Source organism: Terrapene carolina, unplaced genomic scaffold (genome assembly GCF_002925995.2).
Source record: "Terrapene carolina triunguis isolate 2854851 unplaced genomic scaffold, T_m_triunguis-2.0 Scaffold97, whole genome shotgun sequence".
Taxonomy (NCBI): Eukaryota; Metazoa; Chordata; order Testudines; family Emydidae; genus Terrapene; species Terrapene triunguis.
In genome coordinates, this window is record NW_020664448.1 from 4,373,855 (window position 1) to 4,395,370 (window position 21,516).

Sequence of the window (21,516 nt, forward strand, 5' to 3'; positions counted from 1 at the left end):
TTGTGAGCCCACTGCTATTTTGCCCTTCCCGTTGCCTGGCTCTGCGGGCCACAGTAGGCCCCAGCCGTTCATTACTCTTGCTCGGTTTGTACTCCGTAAAAGACGATCACTGTTTTCAACGCTACCACAGTTGTGCCACCTCTACTCAGTCTACGCGGTGCGGGTTGTGTGAGCAGCAGCCTGGCGCACACCCCATACATGCAGCAGTTAGCCAGAGTGTGTGTTTCAGTTTCAGAAGTCCCTTTGGGGTTTGTGTGTGTGTGTGTGTGTGTGTGTCTGTGTCACACCCTGCGTGTATTAGTGGCTGTTTGTTTATGTTCACACATGCAATGTAACGTGAAAACTTACGTCCGTGTGAAATACGCTAATAAAAAAAATAAGAATAGGAGGACTTGTGAGAGGCTCTTTGAAGTTCAGTTCGTTGACGAGATGGCCACCAGGTGATTTGTTCATGGTCTGTAAGTACATACATGGAGAAATCTGAGAATAGAGAGCTCGTCAGTCTACCAGACAAAGCCGAACCAAGCTCCAGTGGCTGGAAGCTAGCACTAGACACATTCAGCCTAGACATAAGGTGCACATTTTTAACACTGAGGTTGTCAAACTAGCTGGAGAGGCTCATGAACATGGGTGCCACCTTAGGGCAGACTGTCAAGACGCCAGCCCCCAGTTGGTTATGAGTTCTATGCTTAGAGTTCACCAACCAAGTACCAAGTGTGAACTCCTCAACAGCCTTAGCATGAAGTCAGAAACAAGCCCCTTGGGCACTCTGGATTATCTCGCCCCCTCCCCCCCCAAGGCAAGCTTGCCTTTGCGATACATGGTCCCTTACACAACACTATTCAGGGTACTCCCAGTCCCATAGGACCAGTCACTTATCTCAGGTTAGTGGCACCCCAGAGCTCTCACCAAAAACAACTTAAGAACAGGCATACTGCATCAGACCAATGGTCCATCTAGGCCAGTATCCTGTCTTCCAGCAGTAGCCAATGCCAGGTGCTTCAGAGGGAATGAACAAAACAGGCAATTATCGAGTGATTCATCCACTCCCAGCATCTGGCAATCAGAGGCTAAGGACATCCAGGGCATAGGGGGTTGCATCCCTGCCCATCCTGGCTAATAGCCACTCATGGACCTATCTGGCTTGAACGTATCTAGTTCTTTTTTTAACCCTGTTATAGTTTTGTCCTTCACAACATCCTATAATAATTAATGCTCGTTTCTTTTCCTGAATTAATAATTATGTGCACAGTTAAAGATATAGACACACAAATAAGTTAGTCTTTCTTGGGTTTCAGAAGGTAATAGATGCTGTTGTAAAATGCTTAGAAATCTTGCGGTTCCCCCCCCCCTCGCCCCTCAGCATGGGGGGACCCAGTTCCTTACTCTGAGGCATTTTTAATTCCCTTTCTCTGGAGTTCAAACTGATGGAACATATGTCGGTGCAACAAAGTCTTTGTCCGCTTATGTTTCACAATGGCTCGTTTGGTTGCAATGGGCCTTCTTGTGTGCAGGACCAGCACTTTACACTGATTAATGCTTATTTCCTGTTTGGTGAGTTACACCGAGATGAGCAAACTTTTTGGCCCAAGGGCCACCTCTGGGTGGGGAAATTGTATGCAGGGCCATGAATGTAGGGCTGGGGCAGGGGGTTGGGGTGTGGGAGGGAGTGCGGGGTGTGGGAGGGGGTGTGGTGTGCAGGAAGGGGCTCAGGGCAAGGGGTTGGGGGCGTGGGGTGCAGGAGGGGGCTTAGGGCAGGGAGTTGGGGTGCAGGAGGGGTGAGGAGTGTGGCAGGGGGCTCAGGGCAGCGGGTTCGGGGTGCGGGCTCCAGCCCAGCGCTGCTTACCTTGAGCGGCTCCAGGGTGGCAGCGGCGTGCAGTGGAGCTATGGCAGGCTCCCTGCCTGCCTTAGCCCTGTGCCGCTCCTGGAAGCGGCCAGCACCACGTCCCCGCAACCCCTGGGGGGGGGGGGGGGAGGGGGCCCCGCCCCCCCCCCCCCCCGCGGGTACCTCCCCCCAAGCCCCCATTGGCTGCGGTTCTCCATTCCCGGCCAATGGGAGCTGCAGGGGGGGGGCGCGGTGCCTGCAGGCGAGGGCTGCACGCGGGGAGCCCTCTGCCTCCCCATCCCCCAGGAGCCACAGGGATGTGGTGCCAGCCGCTTCTGGGAGCAGCGTGGGGCTGGCAATCCTGCAGGCCGGATCCAAAGCCCTGACAGGCCGGATGCGGCCCACGGGCCGTAGTTTGCCACCCCTGAGTTACACAGGTACAGAGGTTTACAATGCAAACACTCTGCATCACTTTATACCATGGACTGCAATGTTATAGGTGAGACCAAGGCATGCAGCATCCTACAATCACGTCATCAAGTCTAAATACTAATCACATTCTTAGCAACATAGCGGTGTTAAAATAGATGTTAACACACAGGTAAGCCAGACTGGTTTCCAGCTATGCATTGGTCAGTGAGGCCGAGGGGTCTTGGCATGGGCTGGCACATGGGGCTGATTAACCACTGGAACAGATTACCAAGGGCTGTGGCGGATGTGCTACCATCTGGCGCTTCAGTCATGCTTGGATGGCTTTCTAAATGCTATGCGCTAGCTCAGCCCTAGGTTGTGGACTTGACCCAGGAAGTACTACAGCGAGAACCTCTATGGCCTGTGCGGAGCAGGAGGTCAAACTACCATCGATGAGCTTAACAGTCTCCTTGGGCCTTACTCTGCCAAAATAAAAGAGCTGTGTAATTGATGTGGCGAATGCTGATTGCTATAAAAATAAATCCAGCACTTACCCCCTTGGCTTCTGGGCATCGTTTACAACCAGCACCATTACCAATTTGCTGCCCTCCTGAAAACTGAGCTGGTATTTACTTGTAGGCCATAGTGCAGGTCCTTTGGCCCCACCTGGTTCTATAGATACTGATAGTTTTGGGGTTTTTTTTAATTTTCTAGCTGTTAGGGAGGCAAAGAAAAATTTCCCCTGTGCAGTTAGCCAGGCCTGAAACTATAGCGCAGCGCTATACTCCATTCAGCTCAACTGAGTGTTGGCTCTGAAACCTAATGATTGATGCTAAAATAGCAATAATAATATTGACTCTCAGTGCTGGCAGTTTTATTTAGCAGAAACATGCAGCTAGTCAGGGATTGCCTGTGGAGCATAAGGTTGGGGGCCCATAACGTATCGCCATGTTTTCCTCCCAGTCTGAGGCTTGTATGTGAAACAGCTGCTGAATTGGAGTGCAACCTCACCAGACTGTGTGAGCTAAAGTTTATTTAAAATAGCAATTACAGTTTACAAAATGCATCATCATATGTTCAAATGCACAGGTATGGCTTAAACCTGGGAAATGCACACACGGCTCATCAGATTATTGCAAAGCTGCATTTAGCCCCTCCCATCATATGCCATCAGCAATCTGGATTTTAAAAAGGTGAGGCGGGCACAGTTATAAAATGCCTTCTAAAGAGGAGCGACAGAGAGGGAGGGATTCCCGTACAGCAGAACCCATTAAAGCAAAGGCCAGTGCTAGGGAGTGGTCCAGTCCCTAATGCACTAAACCCACAACCAGCCACCACACCTACCTTTCTTGGCCTCTCTGCTGAGATTGACAAGGAGAACACCCCCCCCCCCCCCCCCCCACCATCCCCACCACAGCAGGGGTGATGCACCTTGGCAGGGTAGCATGGGCTAGATCCTTGCACCACCCCACGGACCACAGGTATCGTAGGCCAGGGGAGGCTAAGCCTCCCCTAACCCAGGCCATGGTCCCGCTCATGCTCTACCCAGAGGCCCCGCCCTCGCTCCCCTGAAGCCAGCGGGGGCTCAGCTCCAGCCAGCGGCCTGGGGCTTGGGCCTGCCAGCAGGCTGGGTGGCCGGCTGGCAGGCTGGGGCAGCCAGAGGGTTGGGCTAGCTGGCAGCCTGGGAGTCAGGTTGGCTAGAGCGGCTGCAGTGGGCTGGCCGGCAGATGGGGCGGATGGGCCGGGGCTCCTCCTGCCGCTCAGGGGGCGGGGCTCCAGCTGTGGGGGTGGAGGCCCCAGGGGTCTCAGACATTAGGGGCAGGGCGGGGGGGCTAGCTTGCCCAAGGGGGGGGTCATGCACCACCCATGAGCATCCCTGTCTGTGCTCTACGTGGTCTGTGAGACATACAGGACTATGACCTGGGACTGAGCCTCAGTGAAAGAAAGAAAGAAAGAAAGAAAGTGCCATACTGTGTGTAAAATGCAGGGCTGCCCAGAGTGGGGGGCAAGTGGGGCAATTTGCCCCGGGCCCCACAGGGACCCCTGAGAATATAGTATTCTATAGTATTGCAACTTTTTTTTATGGAAGGGACCCCCAAAATTGCTTTGCCCCAGGCCCCCTGAATCCTCTGGGCGGCCCTGGTAAAATGCAGGCAACTGAACAGACTGTTAGTGTGCAGCAGTTACTGTGCCGTGGAGGCCAGCCTCCCAGTGTAAACTGCCTAGGGGATTGACACACCCGTTTCTCGTTGTTACGTGTAACGGGGTGTCTGGCTGCAGGTTTGCACTCGCTGCTGCTCTCTCTCCCTGGGGTGGGTAAGGGGAGTGTGTGCGCAGCAAAGGGGCAGCAGAGCCTTTCCACAGCCAGTGCTGGTACCCCGGCACTCCTGGCTCCCAGCTCTGCAGCAGGGACAGGCTAGTGAAGCCCTGTGTTGTGGCTGGGGCTGAGTCAGCGCCCCGTGAGATCACCAGCGAGCGTCCCATTGACTCCAATGGACTTTGGGTCAGGCCCATTATTCCACCACCCAGTCACAGTGTTCCTTATGTAAGGAGCAAGGTTCTCCCCCCATCCCTCATGGGGTACCCTTGTATCCAGGCCTCCCTCACTGCTGAGAAGGGGGCAAGACTTGCCCTTTTCGACACACTGTCCTCCCAACCCTCCCTTCCCTGTGAACTCACTGAGCCCGACCGATGCTCTCTCCGCAAGTGGGTTTTATTTCCTCCATACAAAAATACTTAAACCAACAGCAGCTTTAAATCCACTTATTAAAAGGAGCATTTCCAGGTGACTCTCCCAGTGTTAAAGGCCAGCGATCGCACAGAGACAGACTCAGTTCCGCTGGGAGGGTCCTTCCTCATATCTGTCGACAGCCGGCCGCTACAGCTGCTCGCCCATCCAGCCACCTTCCCAAGCAGGCCCTGGAGCCTCCCACTGGGGAGAGGCCTATGGAAGGAGGCTTAGGCATTTCTGAAGGGAGGGGCACTTCGTAGCCATCAAGCTGAGTCCCAGAGACTAGCTGCCCTCTGCGTGGGATCACGGAGTTAAAAGGCCCTTCAGGCTCATCCGAACTCCACTGCCATAGTCATGTACAAGCAGTGCCCTGACCAACAGGCCTCCCTACTGAGCCAGCTCAGCTAACAGCCCAGCGGCACCTGGCTTCTCCGGCTTGATCCCAATTCAGTGTCTGTATGGTGCCACAGCTCCCTGTTCTCCGGGTGACAAGTAGGACCTCAGCACCACACCGCTGGCGTTGCTCTCTCAGGCCACGACAGTCGGCAGATCATTGAGCTCTGAAAAGAGGAGACTTGTTGAACCACAGAAACTGCCCGCGGACATGGGTGGGTGGCTTGTTTACTGGTCCCAGGTCAATCAGCAGTGGGCATTGAAAACAACTCCATGTTTTCTTTTGCGTGTCCCAGGGGATTATTTTAGTCAGTTAGTTGTACCCAGGTTTTCAAGCCCTCGCCATTTTGTTTTCATTTCAGGGCTCGAAAGACAAATGAGGCTGCAAAAAACCCTGCTAGTTTGAGGTGTCACAAGTTTGCTGGTTTGGCTGCAACCTTACAACACCCATCTTCTCCCATCCCAAGCTCCTGGCAGTCTGGGGCATTCAGCTGAGCTGTGAACGTTTCACCAAGCTGTAATGTTAGCACAGCCACATTGCATGCACTCGGCCTGCTCCTGCTCTCAGTTAACGTCAGGTTTTCACTGACGCAACGCCATCAAAATCACAGGCGTTACAGTGCAATAAAATTGGTGTAAATGGGCATTGAATTAGGTGCTTTTTGGTGTATAGAGTTAGATGCATCTCTAACTAGTAGAGTACAGTAGGTGCAGTGTGGATGAGCTAACCAAAACTTTTCCCATTTCCTGACTCCTATGCATTGAAAGTCATGGCCTTAATGTTGCATTATCACTGTTTGCTTTATACAGAATACTTAAATCCAACATGACTGTACCTCCTGAGCTCTGTTCTCATTGAACCACCAACCCAGTTACACTGTAAGTCTGTGTCACAGGCAAAATTATGGAACAGACTAAACAGGGTGCATGCTGCATACACAAAATATTAGGGTACTCTATAGAGCTCATGGACACTGTAAGAGGCTGTGCTTTGAGAACATAAGAACGGCCATATTGGGTCAGACCAAAGGTCCACCTAGCCCAGTATCCTGTCTTCCGACAGTGGCCAATGCCAGGTGCCCCAGAGCAAATGAACAGAACAGGTAATCATCAAGTGATCCATTCCCAGCCGCTCATTCCCAGCTTCTGGCAAACAGAGGCTAGGGACACCATCCTTGCCCATCCTGGCTAATAGCCAGTGATGGACCTATCTTCCAAGAATTTATCTAGTTCTTTTTTGAACCCTGTTATAGTCTTGGCCTTCACAACATCCTCTGGCAAAGAGTTCCACAGGTTGATTGTGCATTGTTTGAGAAAATACTTCGTTTTGTTTGTTTTAAACCTGCTGCCTATTAATTTCATTTGGTGACCCCTAGTTCTCGTGTTATGAGAAGGAGTAAACAACACTTCCTTATTTACTTTCTCTACACCAGTCATGATTTTATATCCCCCCTTAGTCGTCTCTTTTCCAAGCTGAAAAGTCCCAGTCTTATTAATCTCTCCTCATACGGCAGCTGTTCCATACCCCTAATAATTTTTGTTGCCCTTTTCTGAACCTTTTCCAATTCCAATATATCTTTTTTTTTTTTTTTTTTAGATGGGGCAACCAGATCTGCACCCAGTTTTCAAGATGTGGGCATACCCTGGATTTATATAGAGACAATATGATATTTTCTGTCTTATTATACATCCCTTTCTTAATGATTCCCGACATTGTTTGTTTTTTTGACTGCCACTGCACATTGTGTGGATGTTTTCAGAGAACTATCCACAATGATTCCAAGATCTCTTTCTTGAGTGGTAACAGCTATTTTAGACCCCATCATTTTATATGTATAGTTGGGATTATGTTTTCCAATGTGCATTACTTTGCATTTATCAATGTTTATTGAATTTCATCTGCCATTATGTTGCCCAGTCACCCAGTTTTGAGAGATCCTTCTGTAGCTCTTCGCAGTCTGCCTGGGACTTAACTATCTTGCATAGTTTTATATCATCTGCAAATTTTGCCACCTCACTATTTACCCCTTTTTCCAGCTCATTTATGAGTATGTTGAATAGGACTGGTCTCAGTACAGACCCCTGGGGGACACCACTATTTACCTCTCTCCATTCTGAAAACTGACCATTTATTCCTACCCTTTGTTTCCTATCTTTTAACTAGTTACCAATCCATGAGAGGACCTTCCCTCTTATCCCATGACAGCTTACTTTGCTTAAGAGCCTTTGGTGAGGGACCTTGTCAAAGGCTTTCTGAAAATCTAAGTACACTATATCCACTGGATCCCCCTTGTCCACATGCTTGTTCACCTCCTCAAAGAATTCTAGTAGATTGGTGAGGCATGATTTCCCTTTACAAAAATCATGTTGATTCTTCCCCAACAAATTATGTTCATCTATGTGTCTGACAATTTTGTTCTTTACTATAGTTTCAACCAGTTTGCCTGGTACTGAAGTCAGGCTTACCAGCCTGCCGGGATCACCTCTGGAGCCCTTTTTAAAAATTGGCATCACATTAGCTATCCTCCAGTCATTTTGTACAGAAGCTGATTTAAATGATAGGTTACAGACTACAGTTAGTAATTCTGCAATTTCATATTCAAGTTCCTTCAGACCTCCTGGGTGAATACCATCTGGTTCTGGTGACTTATTGCTGTTTGAGCCGTTGCCATAGACTGTTGTAGTGCTTTGTAACCATGGGCATGCCCAGTGTTAAGGTGTAAGTGAACAAAGAGAGTAAGGGCTTGTCTAGAGAATAGTTATACCCCCAGTTTGCGGGGCACTAAATCCACAGCGTACTAGCCTGCTGTGCACTGTCCCACTCACAACGGTCCCTAGTGTGCTTTGATCTACTCTGCTTTGAAGCGGGAGGAGGGCAATGGGAGTGTTTAGTGAGTGGCAGCAGAGTACATGTGGACAGTCAACATGCGGCAGTCTAGGGCGGTGTAGATTTACACCCCAGCTGGCCACGCACTAATCTTTCATCTAGACAAGCCCCAATCCCGTTTCCATGTTGGACTCGGTACAGAGTGCTGGAGCCACAACCCCCGCAAGTGCCAGACTCACCAGTTCGGAATTTGTTGTATGTACCATTCTCGAGCACTACGCCGCTGTCATCTGAACAACAGGAGAAGCCCTTCTCTCTCCACCTGGAAAGAGTTAAACCAGCGATGAAGCAATGGGCTCAAAGACTGGGTCAGGCAGCTGGTGCACTGAGCCCCCTGCAGTGCTAACATGATACAAATACGGTCACATTTTTCAAAAGTGCCTAGGTGACTTAGAAGCCTAAGTCCAAGACTGTCCTGGGCTGTTAAACGCCGGCTGTCACCTGAATGTTAGCAGGGCTGTGTGGGTCCCTCCAGCTGCCAGCTGCAGTGAGATCTATTCATTACTGCTGTCAGCTGAACACCCAGAAGTGTGTGAGGTGTTACAGGAAATGAGCAAAAGCACAGCCCCTGCCCTGCAGAGCTTACAATCAACATTCAGAGCAATGTGACAAGCTGAGCTGGACAGCAGACAAGCAAGGGTAGGGGGCAAGGAGGAGGAAGAGCTGGAGGCCGGGATGGGGGATGGAGGTGAGACAGGAGCCATTCACTCACCAAAGTGGTGGGGGCGCATGGTCCCCGTGAAAGGACCAAGCAGTTTGGCATTGGCATGAAAAGGAAGAGCTGGATTAAGAAATGTGAAGGGGAAAGCCAGGCTATTGGGTGAAAAGGAGGGGATACTGCTAATTAAAGGCCTGTTTGGATTGGACGGGTCAGCTAGTTCACTCCCCTCCATGGCAACCTGGCAGAATTAAGCTATGTCTACACTACAAAGTTACGTTGCAGTATGGCGACGTACAGCCACCGCTGTAATTAAGCTGCTGTTGCATGGCCACACTATGCTCCTTCTGTCGGCGGAGCGCATCCACAGTAGCAGCTCTTGCATTGACACAGAGCAGTGCACCGTGGGTAGCTATCCCACTGTGCAACTGGCCACAGGGTGCTTTGGGAAGGGTTTGCAATGCCTCATGGGGGCAAGTTCAGCATCACATGATGCAGGTTTCTCAATCCCATCATTCCTTGGGCATCCTTGTAGGTTTCCAGCTGCGTTTCAACTGCTCTGGTAACCTGCGAGCCAGCCACCTCTGTCAGAAAGCCTAGATCCTGCACTGCTCTTCAGTATTGAGCTCTGCGTTATGAACACAAAGCTCTAAGAGGAGTTGGGGGGCAGGGGAGCTATTCTTCTGAGGGAGACGACCTTTAACACAGAGCCAAAGTAGTGTGTGTAGCTGTAGTGTGCTGAGCCTGGCATTGTTTGTTTGCACCGTGCTATGAACCTTGCAATGCACATGCACCTATTACTATTGTCGGTAATGGAGAATAATAAAGATAAATTCCGTTTCCATAAGTAGATTTTTATTCCACACCCATGCAAACATACCCCTGTGTAATGCTGAGGGAACCGTCTTACATGCAGGGGAAAGTATCGTTAAAGGGGACGGAACAGGGAATTCACAAGCACATACACCCATGAGGCTCTCACAGCTGGGTATGTGCATGCGGCTGTCATTGTGTTTACTCTCCCGCAAGGGTGGAGTGCCTATGGTACTGCTGCGGCCCCAGAAGATACATGGAATGGGGGACGGGGGGGGGCAGGGAATTTACTAAAGTAAAGGTGTCTTGAAAACTAGGTTTTGTTTTAACACAAAAACCTTCCTCAGGAGAAGTAAATCTCTTTTCTTTAATGAATAATCTACAGTGGGTGTACAAAAACTGTATCAATTTCCCACCCTCCGTCAGTAATTTAACCCTACACAGTTTACATCTCTGTGAAAAAATGAATGCCAGTGGTATCGGTTTTCACTTGTCCAGAGAACATTTTAATTCTGTTTCTTTTCATTCTTTCTTAAAATCACGCCGTCTTTTCTCATAGCCTGAGGCTAAGCTCCCAGACCCCCACCCTGACTACTCTCCCCACCAGCCTCCCGCCCATATAATACCACCCTGATACCAGCCCCCTCCTTGTAAAGCTGCATGCCTGTGGATCCGCACCATAGCAACTATTTGCCTCCCTTGCCTTGCTATGCCTGCCGCAGCTCTTTGATTTTTACGTGTCGCTATCATAGTCCTTCGCCTCCATGCCCCAAGCAAATTCCTGAGGCTGGAGTGGAGTTGTACCTGCACAACCTCCTCTCCCCGGAGACCCAGGAGATCCACCACCTCCCGTGTACTCCAGGCAGGAGCGCCTTTGCTGCGGAGAGCCGGCTTGCTCAGCTGGGCAGCTGCTATATGAGCTCTGCACTGGCGCAAACAGGAAGAGCAATTTCAAAACTTCCCGGGACGTTAACAGGGGAGGGGCATTCACCTGTGTACCTGGGTGCAGGGCAGCGGAGTTCAAAACGGTGCCCAGAGCGGTCACGGTGGGCATTGTGGGATCCCTCCTGGAGGCCGACGTAAGCAAGGCAGTGTTTACATTGACCCTGCGTCGCTCTAAATATGTCACCCTAAGCGTAATGCCTCTCGTCAAGATGGTTTTATTAGGTCGGCGTAGCAGGCGAGTTAAAGCAAGGGGGGGGAGGGTATGGCAGTGTGTACACCTCATAATTAGGTCAATGTAAACTGCCTGGTGTTGACTTAACTTTGTAGTGTAGACAGGCCCTTTGTATCATCGGGTTTAACCCATCCCTAAGAGGTTTGCGGCCATCAACATCCCCAGAGATTTTAGCAGCAGGATATTTACCAATGCAGAGCAAATATGAGTGAGATGAGCAGGGCTGCGACTGCGTCTGTGAGAAGCCACATTATTCTGTACTCCTTTGGAGTCTGGAAGAGAACAACAGAGAACGTGTCCAGCAGCAAGAGTTTAGTCTAAGTAATACTTGCAAACATCTGATTTTTTTGTATGCAATTTGGATGATTAACCTGACTGACCCTTGTATGACACCTTCCTGCTGATGTTTAGAGTTTGCTGACCTTTGACAGGAGCAGTCACCTCGCTTGGTGTTGCCTCCTGTCTGGATGGCCTAGTGGTTATCATTGTACCCAGAGATGGGGCCTGCCATGTCCCTGGCAGCAGAGAGGAGCCTGGACTCAATTGGAATGAATATCCTTTAGTGAGGTGACTGGACACCGAGTCACAGACAGAGCCTGTAGTTCTCTGGCTGTCCAGCTCCAAGACGAAATACAACCTGCGATGTCACCATTCAGACGCTGCCTAAATCCTGGCCTGCTGACTACTCAACAGTCCCCTAGGAGGGCACAGAGGAACATTTGGGGGGTTGTGGCAGGGCCCAGGACACAGCCCAGACTCCCAGCCCCATGCCTGGCTCTGTCCCCAGCCTCAGCGCGGCTCCACACCCAGCCATGGGCCTGCCTGCAGCTCCGTTCCAGGCCTCACTCCCAGCCCCAATCCCACCCTAGGCCCCCTTACCCCTGTCCACATTCCCCCTCCCCCCGCCCTGTGAGACGTGGCCCCACTCTCAACCCCAGCTTGGGAGGGGCTGGGGGGAGGCACACACAGAGGTAAGGGGGGGGACGCGACCCTGAAATGTTTGGGGAACACTGAAACAGGCCAACCCCAAATCCCTGGATATGAATCCCAGGAGGCTCCAGATGAGAACTTTGTCCATATCCCTGCAACAGGTTGAACCAAATCCCTAAATCTGAAGGCCTCTGACCATTGGGAAAGTCCCAATTTGGGTCTAAACTTTGCAGGTTTGGCCTATCTGGGATTATATCCAGTTTGTGAGCTTGAAAGAAGTCCTGTGGCTATGTGTGAAGCGTAGGAATCTTCAGGGTGGGCAGGTTATGGATGGGACCCACAGCACAGGAGACCCCTTCACCCAGCAGGGTATTCGGAGGGGTCTGGATGAATAAGGTGAGATCCATGGGTCTGTCAGACCAGCTTCTTGGAGTGGCTGGAGGAAAACACAAGCTTCTCCCACCAAAGTAAGGTGATTATAATGCTCCTTTTCCTTGGGCCTCTGCCTCCAGATCATGCACGAGCAAGAAGCTAGGGTGCTGCAAGAAGTGACACACTGCCTAGACCACTAGCGTGGCCAGGGGGCTTCTAGACAGAAGACCTCCCTCAGCAGGCAGGAGGATGTCTCCTCAGGTGGGTGGAGCCCCAGCTCTGCAGGGGCTCTCTAAAATTGGTTTCTTTTCCCTCTTCTCAAGGCCTGAGTCTCTCAGCTCTTGCAGGCCTCGGCTCAGCTGCGTTTTTCAGCCACGCCGAGGATGTTTTGCCAGTGGATACATTCAATTTTATTCCTATTAATAGCCAGAATGTGGCCATTGGGTCTGAACCATCAGTGCCTCGGTGCCCCTTAGTGCCAATGTGGCTGGTCCAAAGAGATGGCAGGGAAGGGGCTAATTCCTCACCCCTTCCCTCAGGGAATACTGGTGCAGTGGGGCCTATGCACTGCCACCATAGCACCCCCAGGGGCAGAGGTGTTCCGAGTTCAGAGGAATGGGGAGAGAACAAGGCTGGTGCAAACCTGGACTCCTGCCGAGCTCCACAGGGGCCATTTAAACAGGGATGCCACTTAGGACATTGCCCTAGCTTGTGTCTGGTCGCAGAGGTCTCCCTTCCACCTCTTCCCCACAGCAGGGATGAAGCTGTCCCACAAAGGGGGAGGGATAGCTCAGTGGTTTGAGCATTAGCCTGCTAAACCCAGGGGTGTAAATTCAACCCTCAAGGGGGCCATTTAGGGATGTGTAGCAAAAATCTGTCAGGGACAGTAATTAGTCCTGCTGTGAAGGCAGGGGACTGGACTTCACAAGGTCCCTTCCAGTTCTATGAGATAGATATCTCTCCATATAATAAAAGGCACACATGACCATCATCAGTCCCTGGACAGTCTTTTGGGTCCCTCTCTCCCAGAGAGCAGGTCTGGTTTTTCCCCTTACCATGAGGAAGAGAGGTCGGTTGATGTCCTTCAGAGAGTGTACGGCATTGGTGGTCACAGAGTGCACTCCGACGCACCAGGCCAGAGAGAAGAGCCATGGCTCACTGATCACGTAGAGGTTGGTGGTGATGTTGGCCTGAGCGTATTTCCTTTAAAATACAAAGACGTGTTTGCCTCAACCAAAAAGCAACTTTAAGGGCAAATGGCCTCCCTTTGGGCCGTCTCAGTGGAGTGCTAGGAGTCCGTTGAGGGGGATTGCCTTGGGAGTTCGAGAGCATCGGAGTGGACGAGGCCAAGATTGGCCAACCAGCTGATTATATGAAAAGACTGGTGTCAGTTATGATTGGCCAAACTGGAACATTTGATCCTCTGGGGACAGTCACATTTGAATAACAATGTAAAAACAGGGTTCTTTCGGTCATGCTTTTGTATTAAGGTTCAGTTTATAAAGAGTTAATGATTAGATGTTTTAATCAATAGTTAATGAATTGTTATAGAGTCTAACAAGTCACTTATAAGCTCAGTTTACATCCATCTGTAACACCTTCTACTGATGGGCTTATAACCATCTATACCACCTGGTTCTCATGTTTGCGACATGCTTATAACACATTCCTAAATGGAACCTTAACAAACTATGACCGTTCTTTCTAGATTATGAAAGCAAATGGTGCTTGTTCTAAATAGATATATTGTCAGTGTCAATATTTGTTGTACAATTTAACTCGATACATTGGAACACTAAACTGTTGGTAACTCTGCTTGAAATTTTGGAACAAGCATTGTTGGAAGGTGCTTCAACCTATTCTAACTCGAAGCAATAAACTGCTGCTTTTTTGACAACTGAAGTGCTCTTGCTGTTTGGGAAAAGCAGAAATTCCAGCCACAGAGAGAAAGCAGAACAGTAGAGCTGAGTTTTTCATGAGACAGAACCATTCTAGAAAATACAGACTAAAATGTGAGCCTTTCCCTTTGAGATTTTACCTTTTCAAAGTATTGTAAACTTGTAGCGGTGGTAGTACAGTTGTAGAGCAGGGGTGGGCAAACTACGGCCCGCGTGCCACATCCAGCCGGCAGGACCATCCTGCCCAGCCCCCAAGCTCCTGGCCTGGGAGGCTAGCCCCCGGCCCCATCCCTGCTGTTCCCCTCCCCCGCAGTCTCAGCTCGCTTGCTCCACTGCTGGCGCAATGCTCTGGGTGGCGGGGCTGTGAGCTCCTGGGGCAGCACAATGCTCTGAGCTGCGTGGTGGCGGCGGCAGCAGCAGTGTGGTAAGGGGGCAGGGAGCAGGGGGGGTTGGATAGAGGGCAGGGGAGTTCGGGATGGTGGTTAGGGGGCGGGGGCCTCGGGGGGGGAGTCAGGAAGGAGGGGAGGTTGGATGGGGTGGCAGGGGGCAGTCAGGGGCAGGGGTTCTGGGGGCAGTCAAGGGACAAGAGAAGGGGTGGTTGGATGGGGCAGGCAGGAGCGCTGCCAGCTTTTTTGCCGCCCTAGGCGGCGGAAGGTCCCGCTCCCGAAATACCGCTGACGACTGGGGCGGCCGAAGATCCGGCTGCCGCGGTCGCTGCCCCCCAAATGTTAGCGCCCTAGGCGACCACCTAGGTCACCTAATGGGTTGCGCCGGCCCAGGGGGCAGGGGTCCCGGAGGGGGGGGGCCGTCAGGAATGAGAGGAGGGGTTGGATCGGGCAGGAGTCCCAGGGGAGGGAGGGCAGATAGGAGGTGGGGGCCGTGCCACGACCCCCTCCCCTAACCAGCCCTCCATACAATTTACGAAACCCAATGCGGCCCTCAGGCCAAAAAGTTTGCCCACCCCTGGTTCTAGAGGGTTATGTCTCCTATAAATCATCCACTAGGGGGCAGTGGTCACTTCCCAATTCATTATTTAGCCATGCCAACGATGATATTATATATATATATAAGTAGGGCCCTACTTGAATCATGGGATGACCTTCAAATATTTGCAGCTGAGTTTCAGACAAGATGTGGAAAATCACAGAAAAGTAATAATGGACCTTTATTAATAGCAGTAATTTGGAAAAGCCAGAGTAGATCTATTTGTTAAAGAAAAAAATTACTGGAATGATATCAACACTCAAGTATTATGTTATGCCTGCTAATTTTTTGATAGCCAGACATTTTGCTGCAGCTTTATTACAGTCATTAAAACAAAAGTGACCGGTACAATAAAAAATTCAGAAGTCTTAAAACAACTGCTGTAGAAATCGAGTCCAGTCACTTTAGCCTTTTACATTTTGCAGGCATTGAATGTTAGAGCAGTACTAACTGCATATTCAAGATGTATGCAAAATTCTGGATTATGCAAAGTAAGCTAATTAAAATCAAAATTGCGGTGGAAGCCAAATATTGCAGGTTCCACAATTTCCGCAATATCGTGAATGAAGTAGGGCTATATATATCAGTTTCTCCTTTTCTATAATAAGGCACCCCTTTACATGTTATCTGCATGGTGAATCTCATTCCTGTTAGAACAACTGCAGCACAGTTTCTGACGTACAGAGGAAAATCCAATAGATCTGGGATCTGAAAATGAAGGTAAAACTATTCGGCGCCAAAGCTGTGATTCAACAAAGCACTTTAGTATAATCAGGATGGAGCTTTGCTGTGCACATAAATAAAATCAAAGGACACCAGGCAGTTGAATTGCTAATGCTATGTGTCAATTTACATCACATTCAGCACTCTGATTTTGGGGATGATCCACCACCTGTTGCAATCAATGGAAAAATTAGGGTGTCAGGACTCCTGGGTTCTCCTTCCATTACTACCACTGATTCACTGGGATCTCAGCAAAAAGTCACCTACTATGACATCAACTTCAGTGGCAGTTGGACTTACATGCACCAGATCATGACCACGTACGTACAAATGCTTCTGGTCGGCACGTATAAGAGATTTGAGGAGGCTAAGCCTCCCCAAAATAAAAGAGGCTGGCAAATGTCAGATGTGGGTCACCTCTTTTTGGAGGTGCACCGGCCTGCCACCTCTGCGCCCTGGGAGCAGGAGAGCTGAAAGCTCCCTAGAAGTGAGGAGGCCACTGGCACCCGGACCCATGGTCCTGCCCCCCGCCCCTGCTCCGCCCCGTCCCTCCCCCGTGAGACCCTGCCTGTGCTCCACCCCTCCCCCCGTGGCCCTACCCATGCTCTGCCCCGAGGCTCCGCCCTTGCTCCGCCTCTTTCCGCCCCCGCTCTGCTTCTTCCCCCAAGGCCCTGCCCGCCGCTTGTGCCTCTCCACCTCCTCCCCCATGTCACTCGCCCTTAAGGCAAGAAAAAAGTGGAAAGGCATAGCCCTCCATTTTTAAAAGTGGCAGGGGTGGGGCTGTAGGGGAAGAGGCGGAGTGAGGGCGGGGCCTTGGAGGGAAGCAGCAGAGTGGGGCAGGGCCTCGAGGGAAGAGGCCGGGTGGTGGGCCAAGGCCTTGGGGAGGAGTGCAGATTTGGCCATGGGGGGGGGGGGAGGGGGGGAGCGCAGGCGGGGCCTCAAAGGGGGAGGGGTGAATCAGGGGGCGGGACCACAGTCCAGGTGCTGGTGGCCCCCCACTTCTCGGAAGCTTCCAGTGCTCCTGGAAGTAGCCTCCCCAAACAAAAGACTCATGCGTCGTCTATGCAGATGCTCATCAGTAGGGATTGAGCTTGAGACTTTTATGGAGCTACTCCTGGAGTTAGGAGTAAGTACCAGGCTGTTATAGTCACTGGTGCCAATCACTATAGGGAGACATAACCACATGTACTAAACTGGCAATTACATGTGCAGTTTTTTTTGCAATTTCACTGAAGTGTCTTGCCTCCTATATGAGGCGTATACAGCAACCTACCGGATATCTTCACTGGACATTGCAGAATAGACTAGATTGAGCTTCACAACATTGTCTCTCAATAGCTGATCAACTGGGGCCTTACTGGCCATGGTGTGCTGAAACCCAGGAGCTACAGACTGAACAAAGGACCTCATAGTGTTGTCCAGCCACAGGACCTGTGAGTAACAACAGCAACTAGTGAATTAACAGGGATATTCCTGAACAGCCCCTTGTCTTCTACATAGTCCCATAATTCGAGGAAAGAGGGGATCATGCAATGACATGCCATGTACATTCAAACGCAGGTCAGATCTGATTCTGCAGTGGGTAAATTTAAAATAAAAACACACACTCAAATACTACAGCAATATGACTTAAACTGTTCTGTCAATGGGCCTGTGGAACTCCTTGCTACAGGAGAGCAGGCAGTCAGTTACTGTATCTGGATCTTTAAAAGCACTGGATAATTTTACAGACCAATCTTTGTATTTATACCTGCTAAAATAAGGGAAATCAAACGCAGTACCTCAGAGGATGATCACCACAGGTGTCAGGAAGGAACCCGAATCCCCCTGCTGCAGTAAAGCAGTGCACATCTAGCCATGAACATTACAGGGATTTTAACCTCTCCCAGGAGCCTCAGACACTGATCATTAACAGAAGCTACATTTGTCAGAATACTTGGTAGCACCCTCCATCCAAAGCTCTCTGTACACTTCAGCCCCCACACAGCCTGCTCAGATGGGTAACTATTGAATTTAGCCCCCACGCAGCCTGATGAGATGGACATCTATTGAAACAGGTCTTTGGCTCCTTGGAAGTTTGCACTTGTTATTGGTGCCCACCACAGCCGTACCTAACTGCACATGGCAAAAGCAGGGATAGAACCTGAATCCTCAGTCCCTTATCACACGAGGTCACGGAGAATCTCCATTAGCACTATAGGGCCTATGACACACAGGGAGTTCTAACCCCATACAGTAGATGGCAGCGGTAAACAGCTAGCTAATTCATCATGTCATTCATATCCCAAAATGACAGGGAGGGGTGGCACAGGGCCGTGTGTACACAAACTTTGTAGCCATAAGTCTCGACAGGTGATGGCAACAGGGCTCGTAACCACGTCATTAAAGTGCTTAGCACAAAGGCCCCGTCCACGCTAAAGCTTCCCCCAGTGGAGCTGCACCCAGGATGAATTACAGATCGGCGTCACTCCAGTGAAGCTCATAGAGCTACACCCATTGTGAGCTGCACCAGCTGGGAACTGGCCCAACTACTGAGATTGTTTTGGGAGGGGCAGAGCGGCGCAATCTAAATCCCAGGGTCGCCCTTTCTGATTGTTTTACATGAACATGCGTCATGGAGGCCTGAGACTGCCTGGGGGTTCCTAGGTGCAATGGTAATAGAAATAATCAAGAAAAGATGAGGAGCAACATTTAAGGAGACCCACTGCTACAATGGCAGTGCTACTCTGCAATCATGGGGCCAGATCCTCAACTGGTGTAAATGGAGCTACACCAGTTTACACCAGCTGCGGATCTGGCCTTTGGTACAGAGCCTTTTACTGAGGGATCTCAAAGCAATTGGTAACCATTCATTCCGACTCAACACATCTTAAATCGTATAGCTAGCATGGGACGCGACTGCGGGACCCTACTCACACCTTCCCCCACGAGCAATCTCATTAAAATCAGTGGGATGATTTGAGATGTAACTATCCAGGGTGTTACAATATGGCCTGGGGGAAATGCATTTTTATAATTGTGCTGGACTGGTCCCTGAGTCAACTAGTCACCAGCGGGAGAATAAAATTTAATGAGCTAAGTCTTTCGTTGGTGAAGTCAGTGGAACGATGCTGATTTATGAGGATCTGGCCCAAAACCTCGATTCTAAAAACCACAACAAAGAGGCGAGGGAGGAGTGACAGCCCCATACCAGATGAGGGTTAATCCCTGAGTCACGGATCACTTCCAGTGTTGTATTGATCCAGGTGTTCCTGTAAGGATGTTTCTCTGGAGGGCGGTAGAGATCAAATATCACAAGTTTATTCGCACTATCTGCAAGTCTCAAGAAATTACTTAGCTTGTAAATTGACTGATTCATTGCCAATTTTTGATCTGCACTTGACAGTGAGCCCATGCATGAAAATGGTGTGTCCTAAAAATAAATAAATACACAAGGAAATAAATAAAAGTCAGGCTGAGTTAGCTGCATACAAACAGTTCTGGTTTCTCTAAGGGGGAACTAGGCTAACGTCGGCACTCAGTGGGATAAAAGAGTTCATTTTTCTTTGTTCCTCCTCTAGTTTTCATCTCCTATATGTCGCTGGTATAAACATATGAGTCTCCATGTTCTCTCCCTTAACCCATAATTACATTTTAACCCTGGTTCTTTGACTCTGTATATCAGTCTTGCAGCCACATTAAAAAAAGCTGGACTGGGTTTGAGAAGGGATTAATTCTGCAGTTGCACTAAGGAGTAAATCATCAGGACATAAAAAGTGGGTGGACTTTCTCCCCTCTCCTGTCCCCTAGTGGTTGTGTCTGTGCCTTGAATGAATAGCTTAGATCTTCTTTCCTCCATCTCTGCTATGCAATTGCTAAGCCTGATAAAGAACCACAGTTACATAAACTAGTAAACAAAAATACACTTCTCTGTTACTGCCTTCTGCATAATTATTGGGACTGATCCCAAGTCTCCCATTGACTTCAGTGGGTTTTGGATCAGGACTATAGCACATATCCCTTCAAGTAGGCACTTTAAGAAAGACCTCTGAACAATCTTACCTTGAGGAACCACTTTCCTGCGTTCAGCTGTTCTAGGGCATCCCAGGAAAACAATGCAGCGTTCTGAGTGGAGTTACTGGGAAAGACCTCCCGGATGTTTGTTGTCCTCTGTAAGTTGCTGTCGTGCATCAGGAAGGGAATCCCATCATAGCTACGATAAAAGGAGAGGGCTCTTCACAACACGGACAACATTCAAAACATGAGCACGGTACAGCAAGGCCAAAATTATACGTAGGGCCCTACCAAATTCACAGCCATGAAAAACGCGTCACAGACCGTGAAATCTGGTCTCGCCCCATGAAATCTGATCTTTTGTGTGCTTTTACCCTATACTATACAGATTTCACAGGGGAGACCAGTGTTTCTCAAATTGGGGGTCCTGATCCAAAAGGGAGTTGCAGGGGGATCACAAGGTTATTTTAGAGGCGTTACAGTATTGCCACCCTAACTTCTGCACTGCCTTCAGAGCTGGGCAGCTGGAGAGTGGCAGATGTTGGCTGGGCACCCAGCTCTGAAGGCAGCACCGCTGCCAGCAGCACTGCAGAAGTAAGGGTAGCAATACCACAACTGCCCCCTAAAATAACCTTGCGACTCCCCCACACAACTCCTTTTTGGATCAGGACCCCTACAATTACAACACAGTGAAATTTCAGATTTAAATAGCTGAAATCATGAAATTTATGATTTTTAAAAAGCTTTGACTGTGCAATTGACCAAAATGGACCGTGAATTTGGCAGGGCCCTAATTATACATGAAGGACATTAATAAAAGGACACCCTCTGGAAAACGACACCTAGAGTAGAATGCATTATCCCATAGGCAGTCGCGTGGGACAGGACACTAGACTACACTATGTCTACACTGCAATCAGGGGTGAGAATGCAGCATGTGTAGACATACCCAAGCTAGCTTTGATCTGGCTAGGTCAAACAACAGCAGTGAAGCCACAGCAGCATGGGCTACACAAGCCCATGTGGGACCCTGGGTAAATACTTGCGTGGCTAACTCATGCAGCTGCCCCTACTGCCGTGGCTTCAATACTATTGTTATTCAAACTAGCTAGATTAAAGCAAGCTCAGGTAGTTCTAGATGTTTCAGCCATACCTCTGATTGCAGTGTAGACATACCCTGGGAGTCAGGAAACCTGGGTTCTATTCCCAGCTCTGCCACTGGCCTGCGAGGTGACCTTGGAGAGGTCACATCTCCCTGTGCCTCAGTTTCCCCATCTGTAAAACGGAACTAACAATACTTAGATCTGACATCTCAAGAAGAAATACAGCAATGACCATGTGCCAGGTTCTGTTCTAGCTCCCACTGGGGTAGTTCAGTCAATTTCAGTGGCGCAATGCTGGATTTACAGTGGTGTAAGTGAGAGCTGAATTTTACCCTTTGCAAAGCCCTGACTCAGCTAAGCACTTGGGCACGTGTTTCAGTGCTTTGCTGATTTTGGGGCCTATATTCATACCTTCCACAATGCTACATAAACACCGAAAAGCCGATCACCCTACCCAACAGTATTAGGGCAATGATTCCAGCTCGGAATGGCATATCAAGACCCTGGCAGTAACTAATACAATGCTCTCGCGTGCCTTTATAATTGCAAGCAACTTGGCTGTGCTCTCTGCACCTCATCCAAATCCCACTGAGGTTTGTAAGATCAGTAGGATAGAGA

The 21,516-nt window shown here is 49.8% G+C and overlaps 1 protein-coding gene across 1 annotated transcript in view; it reads right to left on the reverse strand.

Annotated features, from left to right (window-relative positions):
* Window positions 1–5,000: 5,000 nt before the first annotated feature.
* Window positions 5,001–21,516, reverse strand: part of GDPD4 (glycerophosphodiester phosphodiesterase domain containing 4) — a 46,745-nt gene continuing 30,229 nt past the window's right edge. The window contains exons 9-15 of the mRNA XM_024200643.2: window positions 19,844–19,994; window positions 18,993–19,214; window positions 17,076–17,233; window positions 13,253–13,400; window positions 11,085–11,167; window positions 8,427–8,509; window positions 5,001–5,527 (exon numbers count right to left, since the gene is read on the reverse strand). Coding sequence (XP_024056411.2) covers window positions 5,496–5,527; window positions 8,427–8,509; window positions 11,085–11,167; window positions 13,253–13,400; window positions 17,076–17,233; window positions 18,993–19,214; window positions 19,844–19,994 — 877 coding nt within the window. The 3' untranslated portion in view covers window positions 5,001–5,495. The remainder of the gene's footprint in view (window positions 5,528–8,426; window positions 8,510–11,084; window positions 11,168–13,252; window positions 13,401–17,075; window positions 17,234–18,992; window positions 19,215–19,843; window positions 19,995–21,516) is intronic.